At 37.1% G+C, this 18,268-nt stretch overlaps 1 protein-coding gene across 1 annotated transcript; it reads right to left on the bottom strand.

Moving 5' to 3' along the window:
• Nucleotides 1–1,340: 1,340 nt before the first annotated feature.
• On the bottom strand, nucleotides 1,341–17,341 carry LOC140161694 (rho-related GTP-binding protein RhoU-like). Its single transcript, XM_072184994.1, has 6 exons — nucleotides 17,297–17,341; nucleotides 11,250–11,327; nucleotides 11,006–11,122; nucleotides 10,404–10,631; nucleotides 8,949–9,060; nucleotides 1,341–1,522 (listed from the first exon to the last, which is right to left on the bottom strand). Exons 1-6 carry the CDS (start codon nucleotides 17,339–17,341, stop codon nucleotides 1,341–1,343), a joined length of 762 nt encoding a protein of 253 aa, XP_072041095.1.
• Nucleotides 17,342–18,268: the final 927 nt, after the last annotated feature.

Genomic DNA, 18,268 nt, shown 5'->3' with positions numbered 1-18,268 from the left:
AAAAGGTTGTCAGAAAACGTTTAAATGTCGGGTTATATAAAGGGTATATTAAGAGTATAAAACGTGTTTATAACCTTAAAAAACATTTTTTGATAATCTACTGCTCAGCAAACAAAAATGTTTTACAGAAAACGTTTAAATGTCGGGTTATATAAAGGGTATAAAAACCTGTTGATAACATTCCAAAAACATTCTTGAAAACTTGATGCAAAACATTCTAAACAGAATGTTGTTTTAGTTGAAAAATATTTTGCGAAAAATGTTTGCCCAAAATATTTTCAATAACGTTTTAAAAACGTTTTCATGACCTTTATATAACCCGACATTTAAATGTTATTAAAAGGTTTTGAAAAAACATTTTAAGAACATTTCTGTGTTTGCTGGGTTCAAATATCTTAACATAATGTTATTTAAGTATTGACACAATATTTGGCAAAAATGTTTGCAAAAATAGTTTACAATAACATTTTTGAAAACATTAAAAAATATTGTTGTAGTGTGTTTTCATACAAAACGTTTTAAAACGTTATCATGACCTTTATATAACCCGACATTTTAATGTTATTAAAACGTGTTTACCTGAACCAAAAACCAAAATATAACTTATTTAAAACATTTTTAAAACGTTTTTGTGTTTGCTGGGGTGTACCCCTTTGTCGAAATTATTAACACCATATAACATAAAAACTAGTATACAGTATTTATAAGTTACATTTCAAGGTCGTTACATTAAGGTTACTTAAGATTTTAACTCGTTATGGTGTTTTTCTTACTTTTTGTTTGACTGATATTACGGCCGAGTACCTACAAAACACTGCAAAACACTTTGAGTCAAGTGAATGTGAGTCGGGTCGAGTCGTTACAAGTTTGACACCTATGGGTAGTTTGCCGAGAATGTGGGAGTGATTGAAACCATGCAGGAGACCAATACGTAATAAGTACAAAATACAATGAAACAAGGTACAGAATGGTGAGCAGGTATTTAATCCTACTACTGAGGCATTTTTAGATGCACATTTTATAAAGTGGATAAGAGAGGTATAGCAAATATCATATAATTCTGTTTCAGTAACTACGTACCACCAAACAAAGTAGCATCATTCTTATAATGCTATTGCAATGATATTATTATAGCGCTAAGCCAAAATAGCTCAATCCCCGGTCAAAGAATTACTGTAAAGTGTGAGGCTCGTGAGTTTATGCTCGTGCGTATCGCATTGCAAATCATTACAAACTTTCTTACCACCCTGGAAAATTACGCACGATCGAAGTGTCAGTGCTGATACAAATAATAATAATAATTCTCAATTGTCATCATCTAGTCTTAATTTCCTTACACACTACCATGTGTATTCACTTACTCGCAATGAATTAGCAGTCTCATTGAGGGCGTCTCTCAGTTTTCCCAGTGCTTTTGACCTTGGTTGGCGACTGTCTAGCAGGATTACATGTTCATTGAGATGAACGTGCTCTTGAAATATGCGTTGAAGGTACTTAACATGCCTTGTGGATAAAGCTACAGCTGGGAGAAGACAAAATAAGTAAGAAAATATTAAAGGGTGAAGACGAAACGTATGTATCTAAAATATACATAACCTAATAAAAGCAGGGGATGAGACTGCATAGGGTTAAATGTCGGGACCTAGGTCACAATTTGAGAAGAGATGAGGTCCGACCAACGGCCATTTCTGGAAGTAAAAAGTCACGTCTATGACATGTACCATAGTCTGCCTATTAGGAAGATGATACATATCCTGCATATTTAATGCCTCATCAGTTACTTGGTATAACTGATTTACTATAGAATAGTTCTTATACGATGTTTTAATATTTTATCATACATGTATTGATACATTGTGGAGCAAATATTTATCAAATATCTTCTAGGGTCTATGGTAATACCGATGTGCCTACTAAGCATGCCGGGAAATAAACTGACCATGTCAATTCAGATCGCAGATAGAGATGAGGTCCGACTTGTGTGAATCGTGACCTTTTTCAGTCGCAATTCCCGAAGATCGAAGTTCCCTGATAAAAGTATCTTGATTTTGATTTCAAAATCGCCGCATAGAAAGCCGTATTGAAGATGAAATTGCGTGATTAGTATTGTTTTATTGGAACAAATGAATATAGTCTGTTAATTGTGGTTTATGTGCACTGAAAGTGAACCATCGACCTCTACACGTGGATATCGGGCGGCGACCGAACACAGTGAAACACGCTTGGTCGCCTTGGTCGCCACTATATAGGGGAGGGCAAAAGGCCGCCCTAACTGCACTGCATTCAATGGCACCTAGTATGTAAAATTTGAAACTTACTCAAAATAATGTAAAATAAAGAGGTTTTTTTCGCACTAAGGGATTTATGAAAAAACAAGAAAGTGTCAAAAAAATTTAAATAAAAAATACAGTAAAATAAAGATAATAACAAAACAAGGATATAAACATAAGGTTAATGCTTTTTAGTATTTGATTAAATAAATATATAAAAAAACAATAAATAAGCAATTAATCAATAGAATAGATAAATGAATGAATAAATAAATAAATAAATAAATAAATAAATAAATAAATAAATAAATAAATAAATAAATAAATAAATAAATAAATAAATAAGTGGATAAATAAACAAATAAATACATGAATAAATAAACAATACTCAGCTTAAATGAAACTGCCGGTTGAAAGTGCTCGATTCAATTAAAGAGCGGTAATATAGTTGTACAGTAAACAGTTCAAAATAATGTTACATGTTTTTGTATAAGTTACTGCCAGTAAAATTTTGTTGTAAAATGATTTTTTTTCATTTTCATTGTTGCCATCCTATACGGATGTGTAACATGAACGTGGCAGTAACTGATACAAAAAAAATGAATAAATAGATAAACAAACAAACACACAATAAAAAAAAATGAATAAATAAACCAATAACATAAAAAATAATGTAATTTACAAAATAAAAAAGGAACCTTGGAGAACACATAAATGTTTTATCTTCACCTCATCCATGGCTGCTAAATGACTGGGATTAAATAGACAAGTTTCTTTAACTTTGATAAAAAATTTGAAAATGATGTTTGGCCAAATTTGAATAGAACCGAATATTAGTTAGGGGGAAAAGTTCACTTTGGTGACCACTCTCTGGCTAGTAAGGTTTGACGATTGATTCGACTTCTATGGACCATTTAGAAAAAAATAGCCACCATGTCCCTCGCGAAAATCCCGGCATTTTTCGCTAGAGGCCAAAATCCAAAATGGCCGCCACCACCATTTTGAAAATTTAAGTTTTGAACCAGAGCACCTATAATCATGCACAAAGACACTTTTTCGGATATGTCGAGTACAAGGATTCCGATTCTGACATTAGTTTGACATTACGGCATCATTTTCACCCAGAAATCCAAGATGGTGGCCGGCACCATCTTGAAAAATTAAGATTTTGAACAAGAGGACCTTAAATCGTGTACAAAGACACTTTTTGGATAAGTCGACCACAAGGATTTCAAATTTGACATTACTTTGACATTACGAACTCATATTTACCCAGAAATCCAAGATGGTGGCCGCCGGCGCCATCTTTAAAAAAATAAGTTTTGAACCAGATTACCTAAAATCGTGTACAAAGACACTTTTTCCGGTAAGTCGACCCCAAGAAATCCGAATCTGACATTAATTTGACGTTACAAAATAATTTTTGCCCAGAAATCCAAGATGGCCCCCATTTGGTAGAGCGTAAATGTGATTTTTGAATGAAAGCAGAAGCATAAATGTGTCATTTCCGCCTTATCTGGAGTTCATGTCCCTTATATGGGGTTTAAACTGCCTTATCTTGGGTTTACATCCCTTATCTAGGGATAAGGCGCCTTACCTGTGGTTTAGACGGCCTTATCCTGGGTTTACGTTCCTTACCTGTGGCTAAGATGCCTTAACCTTAGCATTTCGCAGTCTAAACCCAGATAAGGCATCTAAACCCCAGATAATGCGCCGTAACCCCAGATAAGGGACGTAGACCACCGATAAAGCAGTCCAACCCCCAAATAAGGCGCTTTAACCCTAAATGAGGAACATAAACCTAAGATAAGGCATCTAAACCCCACATAAGGTGCCCAAACTCTAGATACGGGTCGTTAACCCCAGATAAGGGTCGTAAACCTCAGATAAGACATCTAAACCCAAGATAAGGCGCCTTAACCCCAGATAAGAGACGTAAACTCAGATATGACAGTTTAAACTCCCGATAAGGCGCCGTAACCCCAGATAAGGGACGTACACCTCAGATAAACCAGTCCCAACCCCAAATAAGGCGCCTTAACCATAAATAAGGAACATAAACCTAATATAAGAGAAGTAAACCCCAGACGGCGCCTTATCTGGGGTTTAGACTGCCATATCTGAGTTTACGTCTCTTATCTGGGGTTAAGGCGCCTTATCTTGGGTTTAGATGCCTTATCTGAGGTTTACGACCCTGATCTGGGGTTAACAACCCTTATCTAGAGTTAAGGCACCTTATGTGGGGTTTAGATGCCTTTTCTGGGGTTTATGTTCCTTATTTAGGGTTAAGGCGCCTTATTTGGGGTTTAGACTGCTTTATCTGGGGTCTACGTCGCTTATCTGGGGTTACGGCGCATTATCTGGGGTTTACATGCCTTATCTGGGTTTAGACTGCGATATGCTAAGGTTAAGGCATCTTAGCCACAGGTAAGGAACGTAAACCCAGGATAAGGCCGTCTAAACCACAGATAAGGCGCCTTATCCCTAGATAAGGGATGTAAACCCAAGATAAGGCAGTTGAAACCCCATATAAGAGACATGAACCCCAGATAAGGCGGAAATGACACACTTATGCTTCTGCTCTCATTCAAAAATCACATTTACGCTCTACCAAATGGGGGCCATCTTGGATTTCTGGGCAAAAATTATTTTGTAACGTCAAATTAATGTAAGATTCGGATTTCTTGGGGTCGAATTAAAAAAAAAAGTGTCTTTGTACACGATTTTAGGTAATCTGGTTCAAAACTTATTGTTTTCAAGATGGCTCCGCCGGCCACCATCTTGGATTTCTGGGTAAATATGAGTTCGTAATGTCAAAGGAATGTCAAATTTGAAATCCTTGTGGTCGACTTATCCAAAAAAGTGTCTTTGTACACGATTTAAGGCCCTCTTTATCAAAACTAAATTTTTCAAGATGGTGCCGGCCACCATCTTGGATTTCTGGGTGAAAATGATGCCGTAATGTCAAACTAATGTTAGAATCGGAACCTTGTACTCGACATATCCGAAAAGTGTCTTTGTGCATGATTATAGGTGCTCTGGTTCAAAACTTAAATTTTCAAAATGGTGGTGGCGGCCATTTTGGATTTTGGCCTCTAGCGAAAAATGCCGGGATTTTCGCGAGGGACATGGTGGCTATTTTTTTTCTAAATGGTCCATAGAAGTCGAATCAATCGTCAAACCTTACTAGCCAGAGAGTGGTCACCAAAGTGAACTTTTTCCCCTAACTATATGTATCACATTGCAATTTATAGGTCTATTACCTTTACAAATTGTAAACTAAATCATTGGAATACATGCATACATAAAAACGCACCTATATTTGTCACCATTCCTGTAAATTATTAACACATTAATATAAGACATTTTTTGCACAAAATACCATTTCTTTATTGTAGACGTTTTATTTTAACTGTTTCAACATTCCATTATAATAATATTTGTATAATATTTACACAAATTTCATTCCATTTGCGTCATAGTACATGATAAAGTTTCGCATTGTACAAAAACTGTATAACACATACAGTTACGATATACCGGTTATTTCAATAAGAGGGATCCATATACAACACTTGCATAACTGTTCAATCAGAAGCAGTGGAAAATAGTTGACTCAATTGGTTAAAATGTACTGCTTCCTTTATAGCCTTTAGCCTCGAGCTCCAATTGCAACTTCACCTTTTCAACACTTGGAACTGCAGCAATTGTCTGTGATTGTTCTTTCACACAATTCCACATTTTTTGTGGAATGATAGTTCAAAGTAAAACTAACACACAGTGGCGTGCGCAGCAAATTGAAAGTGGTGGGGCCAGGTTGTTCAGTTCCCCCGATTGGAGTCTGATTAGGAGCAAATTTGGACGTTTTTAACGTTTTTTCGCCGAATCACCAACAAGAGGGGGGGGTCATGGCCCCTGTCCCCATTTGCACACGCCACTGCTAACACAGGATGCCTGCACAAAGTGATGTGAGTTTATGTATTAATAAAACAGGAAACTACGATAAAGCTTAACGCTATACTAAACATGCAGTTAATCCGTGCACTTACTTGTGAAAAGTTGGCGCACTTAAGGGATCCAAAATGAGCGTTTATTGCGTTTCGACAGTATTTTTGTGGGACATGAGAGCACCTCAGACCTATCGAATTGCATTCTGAATACGAAGCATGTCTTTCTGATATCAAATAATTTTCATTTTTAAAAAATCACAATATAATACAAATTTTATGACAAATTATAAAAATTTGATATTTTTCAAATTTTTGATATATAACGGTCCTCGAAGTAAATTATATAAATCTAATGATATATTCTTAAAGTGTATGTAGCAGGGAGGAAAAGCCGACGGTCAATTGAAAATTTTGACCTTTCATATTGAAGATATGGATTTTTCCCAAAAAGACCTAATTTTTTTGTGTGTTTTTGGAAAAAAATCCATATCTTTAATACGAAAGGTCAAAATTTTCAATTGATCATCGGCTTTTCATCCCACCTACATACACTTTAAGTATAAATCATCAGATTTATAAAGTTTACTTCAAGTACTGTTAAATATCAAAAATATCAATTTTAATGATTTGCCATAAAATGTGTATTAAATTGCGAATTTCAAAAATCAAAATTATTTGATATCGGAATGACATTCTTCATATTCAGAATGCAATTCGATATGTCTGATGTGCTCTAATGTCCCAAAATAAATACTGTCCAAACGTTCATACCCCAGCCCTTAACAGCAGCGGCATATTTAAGATGCTACTATCGCACACTTTAAACGAAAAAAAAATGAAGATTTTTCTTTCAAACAAAAGAAATAACCCGGGGTAAATAATCACTGCGGTAGTTTAGTCGTATTGACAGAGTATGGTGAGCTGCCAATGTTTTGCCCTCCCCAATATGGCCACTGGCGAGAGATCAAAGGTGTCAATCGGCGACCATTCAGTTACGTGCAAGCCCGCTATCCACGTGTAGTTGACGTTTTGTGGCGCCCTCTACGGAGGCGCGCCACAATATAACATGACTTTGTGAAAAGCTTCTAATTTCACTCTTGCTAGATTGACATCGCAATTGTTTTGCTAAAATTATGCCCAGCTCAGAAATAAAACCACAATTTGCTTGCATTTTATTTAATTATTGTTTTCTGATATGCACGGGATAAAATGGTGAGCGTATATTCTTTGTTTAAAATACAAAATTAGGATTTATAAAAACACCAAATAAATCCTGACCTTTGTATGCGTTCAACCAGTTTACCGTGTGCCTTAGAACCCGATAGACGGTGACATTTGACCATACACTAGGATCCACAACATGCTCATCTATCATGGGAACAGTTCTTAAACCCTAATACATGTGTACATTCATCCTTTGAAAATTTGGGAACACAAACTCATACTCTGCAACTTGAGGTCAAATTTTGCACTATGATTATGTAATTGAGGTTATTGGACTGTGCCATTGGGATGAGACCCTTGTGGTCCATAGTGATAAGATCAATTAACGAGGCCTCTGTTTGCTAATTACCATAGAATCTATATAGCGGTTATTGCCAAAGTTGCAATATGGTGGCACGATTGGGCGGCAAACTGTATGCAAACAACACGGCATATTAATTATACATGTTCTACATTGTTGTATTTTAAAACACTGAAGACCAAAATTGACTAGCTACTACCTCCATGATTGGATTAAGTAAATAACTAAATCCTGTTATCTACCCAGCAATGTTTGCTTATCTTAATAATTGTAACAAACTGTAGTGTACTAAATGGTATAAGACAGAAAAGGCAAACAGACAGAAATTTAGAGTTTTAAATTAGAGAGTTGACAGGAAGTTGTAAGAGTTAAATTGTTATGGATATGATTGGTGTAAGCGCGAAAATGTTGAATGTCAGATCAAAGTCATCCGAGGTGAATTAAGTAATGTCAATCACAAATTGTTACAGGTCATTTGAGGTGGACTAAGTTTATATTTGGATTGTCAGAACACCTTCCCCAATCAAACACATTCCTCTTGCATTTGATCATCTTCTACTCTTCCCTAGAAAAATCATTATAATAACAAATCTACACACCATGGAATTCACCATATCACGTCCAAGTTCACATTGGGCGCCACATTCCTTTTTTAAAGGAATTTTTATCAATAATTATGTGGTTTACATCCGTTTGTTCATTAATAAATACACATAATCAAGCTGAGGGAGTCGCCCCGACCTCAGTAGGTATATTCATGTCAATGTCGTACACTATTTGTTTTAGAGGATAAACGATTGCCAGTGGCGTAGATTTCTTTTTGAAATGTGTGTGTGTGTGTGTGGGGGGGGGGGGTGGAAATATTTTTGGAAATATAATGAATGCAGTACTTTTTTGCGACATAATAAGTTCATGGTGCAAATGCGCGCGAAGCGCGTTAAACATTTTGCTATTTTGAAGCTAAACTGATGAAATGTGGTGCAAAAGCGGAATAAATGCTCGCGAAGCGCGCGAAAATTTGCACTTTTGGGGCTAAAATGGGCAAATATGAGGTCAACATTGGGGGATGATTGTATGGAGCATCTCCCCCTGGTAAAATATTGGGGGGGGGGGTGTAAATCCCCCCATCCCACCGGGATCTACGCCTATGACGATGGCTAAAAAGAATTATACAAGAAAGACAAGCATAAATCAACACAATACCCATTTCCACATCTTTCGACTGGTCTACGTGTGTGCCAATTAGTTGGATCAATGGTTTCGTGTCTACTGTTGGATCGTGGCAAGCTTTGATGAAGCATAACCAGTATTTGAGCTGGAATTAAGATTAATTGATACGTTTGTCAGCTTTGTATATTAGTGGGTGAGCTGTCAAATGGGTTTTTAGAACCAGGAGGGAGGGCAAATCTACACTGCTACCGGAAGTAATTTCCATCAAGGAGTACACACACACACACACACACACCCCCACCCCCACACACACATATATATATATATATATATATATGTGTATATATATATATTTCAGTGTGGACTTAAAATTATATGGACATCTGGTCCATATAGAGACGTCCACATACCCCTATACACTCCCCTTTATATGCGTTTTTATGCGGTTTAAGCACGACTGCTTCTATAAGGACATCCAAATGTCCCCATAGCACTGTAAGGTCCCCATAGTACTATGATAAAAACACACTTTGTCCACATAGCTACAGTAAGATAAAAGAGTAAAACTTTTCAGTGATTCCCTTTGTCCGATAAAAGTACGAAATGAATCAACCTCCCTATTACGGGCTACTAACTAATCACTAAAAGAAGTTGCTTTTGGAGTGAAAAGTTCTTCAAATTTTGTACAGGAACAAGTTTAAAATACCTCTAATCACAAGAATTAACAAAATGTATTGACCTGTTTAGGATTTGCCGTGCTTGAGATCAACTTTGTTTCGATGTAACAATTCAGATAGGGAATATTTTGTGCAACACAGAATGTTTCGCTTCCTTGGTAACGCAGAAAAATAGGTCAATTACCATCGAAGCCTGCGGTGCCTAGGTGATTAACCCACCTGATAGTACAAACTGGTTTTTTAATATTTCAAACGAAGTAAGGCATTTGACCTTTGACCGATTTTTGGTAATAATTCATTAACGCTATATAACGTTTTTATGACAAGAAAATACATTGTTGTTTTTTGAAATTTGAACCTGTACTATGTTCGATGACTTTTCCGCCAAAAGCTACCCCGGTTTAATTGCTATCATGCTTTTTAGTATACCTTATGATGTCAAGTAGCTATTGGCGCAGCTTCAGACACCAGTGGTACGTCATATACTACCTGACTAATTTTATTTATAAGCGTTTGGTTAAATTTTATTATTATACTTGATTTGCATTTATAAGTAACATATCATTTTGTCTGTATCCTTCATAGTATTTTAAATTGGCTTCTCTTTTATATGTATTTGTATGTACCTTTTTCTAATTATTATTGTAATTTATATGTTGGTTTTAAGCACATGGAGACGTCTTGTATGATGCGCTATAAATTTCTTTTACTTTTATAATTATATTAATTACCTTTTCATAAACTCATAATACGAAGTGCTCTTACCACTTCGTCAGTACCAGAAATATGCTATTATAATTGAAAATCGTACCTGTTCTTTCTGCTCATCTTCTGGATCGCAACAGCTATATACAACGACAAATACCCCTCGCCCAGTGCCAAGCAGCATAGCATGGGTGATATGGAACTCAACCTGACCAGCTGTGTCCCATATCATGAAAGATCCTGCTCCTGTAATTGTCTTTCCTTTCACCTTTATTCCTGGAGTGGGGCATCGATTCTCATGGCGACGTATCGTGATTAGCGACTTTAATGCACCCTGTGTATGAATTAAGTTTTTTTTTTGAAAACTTATTGCAAAATATTCTAACATAATGTATTTCAGTGTTGGCGACATATTTGGCAAAAATTGTTTGCAAAAATATTCTATAATATAATTTTGGCAGCATTTTAAAAACATTGTTGTGGTGTGTTTTCATACAAAAATGTTTTAAACCCTTTATATAACCCGACATTTGATGTTCTTAAAACGTTTTTACCAAAACCAAAACACAAATTCTTATTGGTTTAACACGTTTTAAAAACTTTCTGTGTTTTACTGGGATGATGAGAACCATTATAATTAAGAAATAGTTAAATACCACAATTCTTACAATACATTCTTACACATCAAACCGTCGAAATCTTATTTACCGTTGTTAGAGATGTCTTCAAAGTAGACTTCCCTTTTGCCGGATGTCCCACTAAGAACAGCTTGATGGTTTCTACAGGTGTACTGCCGGCTTTCAATAAAGCAGATATCTGAGAAGCCTTTTGATATTTGGAAGAAAAGTAGCAATTTGAACAAGCCATCATTTTTCTTCATATTAATAAACAGTACATAAGTCAAAACGACAAAAAACAATATTAAAATTACGACGTTAAACCAATAACCTACCTTAATACTCTTTACAAATTCCCGCCTGTCAGGTATGTCTTCGTTTGCACTCCAGTAGTCAAGAGGAGTCTTCCCAACCTGTACAAGACATGATTAAACATCTGTATTACATTGTTTCTTTACTCCGTGGCTACATGGATATCTACAAATCAAGCCAAATGTTAAGGGAAAGGGGGGGGGGTCGTACCCCCTCAGGCTACCCCTGTATTGTATTCGTTAAATAATCAATAATTTGATGACGGTAGTCTTTTCGCTCGCTTGTCGCCACTCTGGCCCGGATTCAATTCAATTCTTTGCCACATATGAGTTTGGTTGCTCGTCCTCGCGGGTATTCTTTTCCTCCGGGTACTTCGATTTTCATCCTGCTTCTAAAGTCGGCCCTCTCATAATATCCCTGTCCAGTCATAATTTGGTTGTCATCCGTTTAATTTTCTGCCTGGCTTCGCTCGAATGTTATAAATGAACTAGTACTATACCCTTGTGCATGACAGCACGCATTCTTGCCAGTCAGTGAACATTTGGTATTTATTTAATTTATATGTATGTATTATTATACAATAGGTCAGAAACGTGATAGCGATACTGTTTGCCCCGTTAACCCCATATGACCTTTGACCCGGATTATATCGGTTGATAACATTTGACCTTGCATAACCTCGACCTTATTTTCGACGTGTTACTCTCATTGATTTTGTCCATGGATAATTACTTTCACCAAGTGCAAGCCCAATCGGGCGAAGTTTAAAATTTGACCCCTAGATGCATGAATTTGATCTCGGTTGACTTCGATTTTATTTTAGTCATGCCCCTCTCATATCAAGGATTCCACCCGCCAAGTATAAGCCCAATCGGGCAAAGTTTAAAATTTGACTTTTGATTTTTGACCTCCGATTTCAACCAAATATTCGGATCAAAACTGACGGTACTGAATTACAGATATTTTTCCCCTTTTACGACGAGAGTTCATAACAATTTTATTTGTTTAATAATCACAAAAAGAGGTAACGGGGCAACCTAATTTTGTTGCAAACTCTCTGCAGTTGCATCAGCAGATAAGCGAGGTTTGCTTGTTTTATGTTGACAAGGGCAGTCTTCAGTGAACAGCTCTTTTCTGAGCCCCAAACATTTTATTTTAGCAGATAGGGACTGAACAGGGGGTGGTCTACATGTCTCATTCTTAGGTACTTTGTCCTGAAGAAGTCAGAGCTACTCCACACGAAAGCTTAACCTCACACATTAGCAGATAGCCGACGTCCGTTGGTTCTCTGTTGACAAGGGCAGTATTCAGTGAGCGGCTCTTTTCAGAGCCATCAGTATACAAGGTTTGGCATACATGTCTCATTCTATGGTACTTTGTCTGAGCTACTCCTCAGCGAAGCTTGAAATACATGGGAGAGAAGAACCATGCATCGCCCACTAGCACAATCTAACATGAAATTACAATGGAAACATGACATGCATATGCAAATAAACCAGAAAAAAAATCGGACACACATGCATGTGTCGGGATTTGATCCTCAGACCTTTTAAAAGGGGTTATACGAGTAGAATATTCAAACAATAGGTAATTAAAGACAGGGTCAAACGATCTGTCAGTGGTTTCAAAAATAATTGGTTGCATCATGAATATAATGGTATATTTAGCAGTTTTGAAATGTTTCACATAAAATACACTCATAATTATGTTATCCGATTTGGAAATTCCAATTGTATAGGGTGTTCATAAAGTTCGTTCACCTAATGCTGTAATCTCCCTGGAGTGACCTGACAAATAAATATAATTTTCAGGGCTATAGATAACATTTCTCCGTTTTCTTTTTGAAAGGGTTCCGGACATCTGAATCCAGCTATGACACGATTTAGGGTCAAAGTGAAAGGTAAATTGGTTTTATTTTCTAACCTAAAAAATAAAAATAGCTGGAGAGGAGTTATTTTCTTACCGCGAGGAATTTTTGTCCAGGTTTATAATGTAGTGCGGTTTTATTTTTGAAAAGATATTTTTGATAGGTAGGATTTATTAACTAGAATTTTTCCTAACCTTAAAACATTCACCCGATATCTGCTAAATCGGTGAAGTGACTGGGAAGGGAAAATTGGTAAGGATTTATTTTCTTATCTTACCTGGATCGAATTCAATTCCTTACCTTCAAATTAATTTTACAGTACAGGAAAATTGGTGGTAAGGTTTCATTTTCAAACCTACAAAAATATTTTTAACAAGGATTGTATCTTTACCATAATAACAAAAATAACGGGTAAGGGCAATTAGTAATATTTATTGTGTTTCTTTGAAATCTGTTGTTGGTAGGTAAAGCTATGTAAGAAATCCTTACCATTTTCCTCACATTTATAAACATAACCCCCCCCCCTTAGCTGGTTATGAAAAAAAAGTATGGAAAATTGGTAATAGTTTACCCCCCATCACAAACAAATTATAATGGGTAAGCAAAATTGGCAAGGACTTTGTTCATACCTTGAAAAGATATTTGTGCTGATAAGGAGAATTGGTTAAGATTCGTGTTTCCTCCCTCTGTACATTTTTACTGTTTCAGTAGTGAGGCGGATATGTGAAATAGATGTTCACTTCTGGCAGAAATCATAGAAATTGGTACTTGGGAGTTCTGAAGTATGCTGATTTCAAAAATCTACGGATACAAATGATACGAGAATCCGTTTGGCGGCCATCTTGGATTTCAAAATGGCCGCCCTTGAACTATATAGAATATTCAATATCTCAGCCTGTGAAGGTCAGATGATGCTAAAAATGGTGGCAACACCCATATTTGTATTGCCGAGGGACCCATAAAAAGTATTTTTAAACATGAGAACTGTTACCTTAAGGGACCAGCTTGGATTTCAAAATGGCCGCCATTTCAACACAGTATGTTGAATAGATTGGCTTGTGAAGGTCACATGATGCTAAAATTGGCGGCAATACCCATATTTGCAATGCCAAGGGTCCCATAATTATATATTATTACAAACATGAGAAATGCTATCTTAAGCAGACATATTTGATTTCAAAATGGCCGCCATTTAAGTACAATAGTCACAGACTACTACAGACCATGTATCAACAGTTAAAGTCCACGTGCCGTTTCTATATTATAAACAATCACGCCATCGATTTGTGCCTTCGCGCTTTGCGTGCTTTAGCGATCACGCGATACCGTAAAAATACGCGGTAAGTGCGTAGCCATTTTGCCTGCCGCATTTCATGGAAGAATCAGCCCTCATTATCGGGCGATGCTGAGAGTTTGAAATTTGTGATTGCTTGTACGCGGTCTGTTATCTTTTACGTCCATGACAATAGTATATCCTTTGTTATTTGTGACGTAAGCAACACAAGTAAAACGGTACTAAAGTTTGTTTGGCTCCCTCATATGTATTAATATAGAATTACATGAACACAGTTGGGCCATGACTAATACAAGCACGTCTGTATCTGTGGCAAGTATCATTGCTTACTCGTAGTCTCCATGAAGGACATGCATAGCACGAAGTAGCATCCTGTAGTCGGGCTCTTCATGATTACAATTAGGTTGTAGTTCAGATACTTCTGATGGTGGGTTTGAAAGAACACGTTCTTTATTGGTTGTCACGAGCAATTTACATGCTGGTACCGAGACTGTTGCTCATAGCAGAAGCTAGAAACTGGAAAGGTCCTGCTTTATTGGAATCCTCACGGAGAGAAAAATTCCAGTTGAAGACCCCAGTGGATAAAGTAGTTAAGTGCCATTTTGACGAAATTGAGTTATTGGCAGATTATTAGTCACTAGGGGTCAAACATTTTTTTCTGAAAATTTGGGTCAATTTGACCCCTCCAAGTAGGGGTCACGTGAGGGGTCAAGTGGGGTCAACATTTCAAAATGGTCTCTCACGAATTGGAGGAAGAGTAGTTCCAGTTGCAGTGTTGTACTCAAATAGCTGAATTGCGGATGACTGACTTCCATATGATGACACCACTCGGAAAAAAGAAGTCTTTCTGACTGAGTTGTACTTTCGTGATGTGTTTTGTATGCTTTTCCCTGTATGTTGACTGCAGTGGTAACTTGATGTGCCCATTGTGCTCTTGATATGTGAGATCCCTTCTGAAGACTGCCAGGTCACCTTTTGTTGTGACATTTGCGGTAGCCAACACGGTAATCCAACCACTACCATCAACCATCAGTTTCCAATTACTTTCAACGTTTCCATTTCTATATGAAAACCACACGTTAGTACAACATACTTGTCCTCGCTATAGCTGCTGGGCTAGGACCGCTGCATCTTCTTGGCAATTGCATACAAAGGCTAGTCCTCCGTCAACACTGGCACCTGACCAGGATTTACATGAGTAGTTGCTTGTCTGATGACATTCATATACCATGCTTAACCATAGCAACCGAATGCGCTATATCTCTAAACAACGGTAGCTGTCCAATTCTTGGTGGTGGTTGAGGAACTGAATCCTGTAAACAAAGTAAACTGACCAAGCTGGTCATCCACTTAGTTTGCATTTCATCTGAAATGAGTATTGGTAATTCAGGAATCACACAACTGATTATATTTTAGGGGGTTGTGGCATGGTGTTAGGTAGGCCTTGTGGAGGTATGAAAGTGTAGGATTCAGGCAATGGCTTGATTTAGGAATGGCTGCATTATCTAGAACTATTCTATTGTCCTGGAGTGGAGAACCAGTCTCTTTTGAATACAAATGCTGGGTGAGAGACAGTGTGGTACCATGAAATGCAGCAGATGCTAAAGTTGACGTTGGGTTGTGATCTATGTTGTCCAGGTTGCCAGTGGTATACAAACTAGCTCATATATGTTGGATAAGCAATCTCCTTATGATCATAAATAATGTCTATGACCTTGCAACACGAGACAGAAATGCCCTTATCTTCGATGAGACCACGATTTCTCGTTTTGTTGTGAATCAGAAGGCCCAAGTACATAGGCAGAATTGTTTCTCGTTCCACAGTATGGCGTGCAAAGTGGCTCTCGGCCCTGCATGGCTTCACTGTGTTGAACATAATAAGCTGCGTCAAAGAAGAGACAGTACTGCTGATTGTTTTGTTATGTGCTGTCTTCATATAATACTAACGGAGTTACATTTTAAAATAATTACGGCAGCAGTTATCATGAATAATAATATATATATGGGACTCTTGACATTACAAATATGGGTATTGCCACCAATTTTAGCATCCTGTGGTCTTCACAGGCCATGCTATTCAACATACTATGTTTAAATGGCGGCCATTTTGAAATCCAAGCTGGTACCTTAACCCTAACCCCCTAGGGGCTTTTCGGCGACGGGAAGGGAAAGAAGGAAAGAATAAAGAGAGAAAAGAAGGAAAGAAGTTGTTTGCTCTGGGTGGGATTCGAACCCAAGACCCCTCGCATGCCAAGCACTCGGTCGGCGACACTTTGCCACGGGTCTTGGGCTTCGCTGGCCAGCGAAACCGTGGCTATATATCACTTAGGGCGATTGCGTCATCACACCACGTGGGATGCATGCACGAACAGCGCATATATCAAGTAGTATTTTGTAGTATTCAGGCGGGTTAGGGTTAAGGTCAGTGTTTATGTTTTAAATAATTTTTGTTGGACCCTTGACATTACAAATATGGGTATTGCCACCATCTTTAGCATCCTGTGATCTTCACAGGCCAAGATATTCAACATTCAATGTTTAAATGGCGGCCATTTTGAAATCCAAGCTGGTCCCTTAAGGTAACAGTTCTCATGTTTAAAAGTACTCTTTATGGGTCCCTTTGCAATACAAATATGGGTATTGCCACTGATTTTAGCAACCTGTGACCTTCACAAGCGGATAAATTTAACATACTATATATTCAAATGGCGGCCAATTTGAATTCCAAGATGGCGGCAAAACGGCTGCTCGGATTATTTGTATCCGTAGCTTTTTGAAATCAGCACACCTTTAAACCCCTATATACCCATTTTCATGATTACTGCCAAAAGAGAACATCTCATCCAATCTATGTCACATCAGGTTCCTAAATGTGCTGAAATAAAGCTCAGTATTCTCGTTTCACTTACATCATCCAAATAACTAGGATCTGTGTGGAATTCTTCAACAAGCATCTTGCACACGTCTACCAGATGGTTTTCAGCAGCTACATGAAGTGGTATGCGTCCGTCCTTTATACAAACCAACGCATATCAAAACCAACATGAACATTACAAAGCAATATTATTTGAAATATATTTTACGTTATTATTTTAATTTAATTTTTAAGGATTTATCCAATTTATTTTCATCCAATTATAATATTTTAAAACACTGAAGACCAAAATTGACTAGCTACTACCTCCATGATTGGATTAAGTAAATAACTAAATCCTGTTATCTACCCAGCAATGTTTGCTTATCTTAATAATTGTAACAAACTGTAGTGTACTAAATGGTATAAGACAGAAAAGGCAAACAGACAGAAATTTAGAGTTTTAAATTAGAGAGTTGACAGGAAGTTGTAAGAGTTAAATTGTTATGGATATGATTGGTGTAAGCGCGAAAATGTTGAATGTCAGATCAAAGTCATCCGAGGTGAATTAAGTAATGTCAATCACAAATTGTTACAGGTCATTTGAGGTGGACTAAGTTTATATTTGGATTGTCAGAACACCTTCCCCAATCAAACACATTCCTCTTGCATTTGATCATCTTCTACTCTTCCCTAGAAAAATCATTATAATAACAAATCTACACACCATGGAATTCACCATATCACGTCCAAGTTCACATTGGGCGCCACATTCCTTTTTAAAGGAATTTTTATCAATAATTATGTGGTTTACATCCGTTTGTTCATTAATAAATACACATAATCAAGCTGAGGGAGTCGCCCCGACCTCAGTAGGTATATTCATGTCAATGTCGTACACTATTTGTTTTAGAGGATAAACGATTGCCAGTGGCGTAGATTTCTTTTTGAAATGTGTGTGTGTGTGGGGGGGGGGGGGGTGGAAATATTTTTGGAAATATAATGAATGCAGTACTTTTTTGCGACA

Source organism: Amphiura filiformis, chromosome 10, assembly GCF_039555335.1.
Source record: "Amphiura filiformis chromosome 10, Afil_fr2py, whole genome shotgun sequence".
Lineage (NCBI taxonomy): Eukaryota > Metazoa > Echinodermata > Ophiuroidea > Amphilepidida > Amphiuridae > Amphiura > Amphiura filiformis.
The sequence above is the reverse complement of the archived record's forward strand: the minus strand, read 5'-3'. Positions and strand labels throughout refer to the sequence as shown.